The sequence below is a fragment of the Amphimedon queenslandica genome, unplaced genomic scaffold (assembly GCF_000090795.2).
Source record: "Amphimedon queenslandica unplaced genomic scaffold, v1.1 AMPQUscaffold_13402, whole genome shotgun sequence".
Taxonomy (NCBI): Eukaryota; Metazoa; Porifera; class Demospongiae; order Haplosclerida; family Niphatidae; genus Amphimedon; species Amphimedon queenslandica.
Window position 1 is genome coordinate 99,204 of NW_003546362.1, and position 5,699 is coordinate 104,902.

The 5,699-nt window shown below is 34.4% G+C and overlaps 2 protein-coding genes and 1 pseudogene across 4 annotated transcripts in view; all 3 read left to right on the forward strand.

Moving 5' to 3' along the window:
* The window catches only part of LOC109582081 (uncharacterized), a 22,614-nt gene that overhangs the window by 3,311 nt on the left and 13,604 nt on the right, over positions 1-5,699 (forward strand). The window lies entirely within an intron of this gene.
* Positions 10-2,468, forward strand: LOC100636748 (ephrin type-A receptor 4a-like; annotated as a pseudogene).
* The window catches only part of LOC109582070 (probable inactive serine/threonine-protein kinase DDB_G0280131), a 3,441-nt gene continuing 1,752 nt past the window's right edge, over positions 4,011-5,699 (forward strand). Inside the window, exons 1-7 of the mRNA XM_019996660.1 lie at positions 4,011-4,166; positions 4,227-4,844; positions 5,007-5,111; positions 5,184-5,245; positions 5,376-5,441; positions 5,489-5,551; positions 5,632-5,696. Of these exons, the coding sequence (XP_019852219.1) occupies positions 4,061-4,166; positions 4,227-4,844; positions 5,007-5,111; positions 5,184-5,245; positions 5,376-5,441; positions 5,489-5,551; positions 5,632-5,696 (1,085 nt within the window). The 5' untranslated portion in view covers positions 4,011-4,060. The remainder of the gene's footprint in view (positions 4,167-4,226; positions 4,845-5,006; positions 5,112-5,183; positions 5,246-5,375; positions 5,442-5,488; positions 5,552-5,631; positions 5,697-5,699) is intronic.

Below are 5,699 nucleotides of genomic sequence, written 5' to 3' on the forward strand. Positions count from 1 at the left end.
ATAAATATGTACACATTCTCACTCCAATAGAGTAACAGATTATTTAGGATCAGGACAGTTTGGTACAGTTAATAAAGGAGTATGGACTACACCTACTGCTGGATCAGTGTCTGTTGCTATTAAAACACTTAATGATAACACTTCAGAGGATGAGAGAGTAAAGTTTCTACAAGAGGCAGCCATTATGGGTCAGTTTCATCATCCTAATGTTGTTAAACTACATGGAGTGGTCACCATTGGACATCCTGTGAGTCTGTAGTATTACTAATGATTGTACTCTTAAATGTTGTACATAGATAATGATAGTACTGGAATTGATATCTGGAGGTGACTTGAAAGAGTATCTTAACAAATTTAAACCGTCGTAAGTTTATATCAATAGTTGTACTAATACCTTATTGTCTCTCTCTCTTCTCTTAGTCCTGGGGAGTTAGTATTATCATCAGTTCCTTCTATTTTACTCTCATTTTGTCGTCAAATTGCTTCAGGAATGGAGTACTTGTCAAGAAAGAAGTTTGTTCACAGAGATCTTGCAGCAAGAAATATATTAGTATCAGATGAAGGAACAGGAATATGCAAGGTAAGAGATTAGTACTAACAATTGGACTTTATATAGTATGGTCTCAGATTGCGGACTTTGGTATGTCAAGGGATCTACAAGATGAATCTTATTATATTTCACAATCAAAAAAGATTCCAATAAAATGGACAGCACCAGAAGTAATTACAAACTATATAATTAAAATATTAAATTGTGTATGTATAGGCATTACATTATAAGAAATATTCCAGTGCTAGTGAATGTGTGGAGTTATGGAGCTGTAATGTATGAGATTTGGTCAATAGGACATAAACCATTTGAAATAGACACTAACCAAGAGGTATATACTGCTGATAGTGATTATAATTTTCAATATTATTTATTGTATTTTTAGTGCATTAGACTGGTTGATTCAGGGTATAGATTACCACCTCCTCCAGGATGTCCTAAACCAATGTATAAACTAATGATGCAATGCTGGTATGTATTTATTATTAGTGCTATGGGGAATGTACACTATTGTAACATTAACACAAACAATATGACCTTTTGTGTCAAATTACTAATAATCCATGATGACATTATATACCAATGCACTACACAGTGCAGTGAGTGTACATCCTGATATGTGAATTGAGGGGATTATTATTACGACCTGGGGGCGTAGCCCCCAGGTTGTCCTATAATTGATTTCACCCACGTGCGATATATGATTTGTATGTAAACACTTAAGCTGGGTTCACAATGTTTGTGTTGCGACTGGAAGTGCTGTATAACGCAATGATAAAAGCAAGAATAGAGCCGCGTTTACCCATTGTGTTATATAGCACTTCCGGTCGCAACGCAAATATTTTGAACCCACCTTTACATTTCTTCTATACACGTATTGGAGAACTAACAAGCCTTAGCAATCATCCACCCACGCTACTTTACATAGTGGGTGTGGCCACAGCAAGCAAAGTGGCGGCTTACACATGGGATGAAGTTATGAGTTTTCTAGCTAAGTCTAACAGCAAGCAAAGGAACATAGATATACTGTCTAAAACTTCTCTAGAAGCATTTGAAGGTAGAGAGAACCTCTATAGGTCTTAATAAGAACCCAGCTGTACATGCAAGGTGGTGAAAACAATTATAGGAATGATTTCTACACTAGCTGTTATGCTTGTTATTATCATATCGTATAGCTGGTATATTTCATCTAGAAAAATGTTTGTTCTAAGCAGGATTAGAAATTTTCGTTTTATTTTCATTCTGAGCAGCCATTTTGTACATGTGACATTGAGGAAACACCTTTTTTGTTCGGAAAATATTTGTTCCACAAGGAATGAAAACAAAAAGAATGAAATTAAACTCTGACGGAATATACCCGCTATACGGTATATAACCACAACATGCTTTCATGCACACCCACACACAATCATTCTTGTTGTCATTTGTTATTCCAATGAAAGTGATTGGTTGCTACTTGCTAGCATTCTTCTTTTTGTAACATACTTAAGTTTATGCTCTTGAGAATTGAGCAATTATATCAAATTACGAATATTTGGAATATTTTAATGGACCATTGCACTTGCTTTGTGCATTTGTGTGTGTCATTACACACACAATTAGTATAATCAAGAGTAGATTAATTCATCATTGTATTGTATAGGAATCCTGATACTCATAATCGTCCAAGTTTCTCAGATACATCATCAAGTCTATCCTCACCTGATAAACAATTACTAATGATTAATAAAGAGGATCCTGTTACTGTACTGGGTGGAGCTTTAGAAACAAGCCACTCCCTCTACACCGACTTACAGTACATGTACAAGAACTGATTGATTGTGCATTCTACAGTTAATGATGATAATGCAAAAGCAATCCTTTCTTATATATGTGTTATAAGTGGAATTGGTTCCATTATAAATTATTATTATATTAACAGTCCAGGTATAAAACTGCTGTGTTTATTTTTTATTCATAGGTGTAGGAAGCTATTGAAAAGTGGGGGGGGGCAGGCACCGCAAACAGTTGACAACGATGCATGCAATTTTTCACATTACAATTTACTAGCTTGTCTTTTTCTACTACTGAGTAGCCATGTTTGTAACTTGAATTAGTTCAGCTGGTAGCTAACCATGCATTTAAGAGAAATTAAAATTGACTTGAATGACTTGGTGCATTATCATTATGAGGTGCTTATTGGTATAAGTTGAAATGGTGTAATTTTCAAAAAACCCAGTTTAGTAAAAGTAGGGGGGGGGTAGAGCCCCATGTCAATAAAAGTGGGGGGGGCAGCTGCCCCCCCCCCTATTCCTACGCCCCTGTTATTGCACACAAACAGTACACATCAATGATCCCTTAAAAGCTAATAACTGAATCACAATGAATGGATCCTCAATATGTACTATTCACTATAGTCTTAGACTAGCTATTGAAAAGTTATTGTAAGGTGTGGCAGTTATGAATTGTGAAAATCAACATTGCATGCAGAGATTATGTAACAGTCAAGATGAGTCCTTCTCTCTCTCTCCTTTCTTTATTGCTGTTATTGTTAAATGGTACAGTACAGTCTGATTATAGTACTGAAGGATTTATGGAACTAAGTTTACTGGAGGCTAAAACTGGCAGTACTAACAACAATGGACAAACTACTACTGGACTAGCAGAATCAGTAGAAACAAGATGGATCATCACTGATCAGCAGTTTGGTACAGGTTGTATGAGTTCTACACTGACTGAAGTATTAGTTGGAGTTGACATTAGAACTGAAACTGGTAATAGGACCCAATATCCTAAAATAGAGATATGGGAAGAAACACAAAATCAATATAAAAACACACATGTAATTGAACTTAGATTATCTCTTGACAATTTCACTACTAATGGACTGTATCATGTTACACTGCCTACTCCTTTGACCTTTGGAGGCCGGGCTGGTGGTGGTAATACCCAAGGTTACAGACTAGGAGTATATCAACCTCCTGATGATAGAAGTGTTGTTAGATTTTATAAAGTAAATGGAACTGGTCAGATTGGAAGAATAGTTGATAATGGTAATAATAGTATGGTTAACAAAAACTCTCAGGCTCAAAATCAGGAAATAACATTACAAAACTCAAGTATCCTAATACATCCAATTACAAGTATGTCATTAATGAAATGTATTTATTATTTTAATGTATTTTAGGTAACAATTGTAACTGTCCTCCAATTAATGAAAGCTCATTTAATACAAACAGTCTATCAGTTACTAATGTAATACCAGTCAATGATACAAGAGCTTTTCCTGATATACAGTTCACATGTAATGGTAATATTACTAACTGGATAATTGGCATTACACAGAATCAGGATACAAGCAAACATTATCCAAAAATTTATTTAAAACGTTCTTCTAAACTGATTCATGCACTAACTGTTGATGCTTCTGCTGCTACATCAAGTAATGGTAATGTACATAACTTTACAAGTGATATTGAAGTACAGTATGGAGATATATTAGTAATCAATGTAACCACTAATAGTAATCCAATGTATTATCAACAATACAATGGACCATTGAATTATCAGCTTGATAGCAGTAATAGATTAATACCCTTGGAACATAATGACTATCCACTGATATCAGTTGTAGTAGGTAAGGTATATATTGCAATTTAATAGTAGCTATCATTGTATGCTTTGTTGTTCCTTATAGATCCAAGTCCATTTATACCAGGAATGTCCTCTACTATCATTACTACTGATACTATCCATACACAATCAACATGCTTCCTCACTCCAGATACTACTACAATAACATCAACTACTAATGTGAGCATACCATCCACTACCTCACTGGATTCTACATCCTCATCATCCTTGACCAGTTCCCCCACACTAATGACACCAACTTCAATAAACAATACACTTCACATCACAAGCACACACTCTCAATTATCAAACACTCTCTCTTCAACTCTTTCTGTTACTAGTCCTCCTACTCCATCAATCAGTGATGGTACAGTTAGCCCTCCTCCTCCCATTGTATCAACCATCAGTAGTACATCAGCTACTGATAGTTCAACCAGTAATCCATCAGTTACACTATCCACTGAAGGTACACTTCAAAGCACAGGGAGTAATACACTAGCAGCAGTACTTAGTACATTATTTATATTACTGGTAGTTACTATACTAGCAATATTAATAGTGAGTGTATTAGTGTATAAAAGACGACACCAAAAGCTATCATCAAGAGGTAATTCTCCAATGGATACACGTTCAACTGAGACAGAACTGAACAATATGTCTAATCCTACCTACCAACCACAAGGTATATTACAATGACAATAAAAGTTATTGATCAAATTAGACTGCATTGGTGTAGTTGGGTAGTGCATTAGCTTTTATTATTACTAGATTTACTGTATCAGTTATGATAGAAATAATCATAACATATTTCATTTCAGTATAATACTGCATGATTTTGTTATAGATATGGGTCCAATTTTATATGAAGAAGCAAAGCCAGTAATGAATGGGATAGAATCAGTGTACAGTGAGACAATGGCTACCAATAATCATTATGAAGCTGCTACAGGTATAGACACTAAGTGAACATAAATACTTTTATATAAATATATTTATTGTTATTTTATTGCGGCTTATACAGGTGTCAGTCCAATGCCAGCTTTGTATGAAGAACCAATAATAACTATGAAAGAACAACATGAAGTAAATAATAATGATAAACACTAAACTATAACCCAGCAACATTATCACAACATAATATGAGTGGGTATATATAATCTATGCCGTATGTCATGTTGTAACTAAATCAGTTTGTTAATCACTATGTTTTTAGACTATTTGTCAAGTTGAAAATGAAACTTACAATTTATTAGCAGAAACACTTTACGTTCCCACAGCAGTATGTTAATTGTAATGATGCATGATATAATAATGACTGAAATTTAGAATGACCGTTTGGGTGGAGGAATGCAGCAACAAGACATTTATTCCACATTGATGAATAAGCAGGTACAAAACACAATATATAGTATAGTGTATATACAAATGATGTATACAGAATAGTAAAACACACAATATTATATTTTTAGTACTCCTCTACATATTCAAGACTTGATCATACTGGTGGTAATGGATTCTTTATAGAAGATACTGAGTA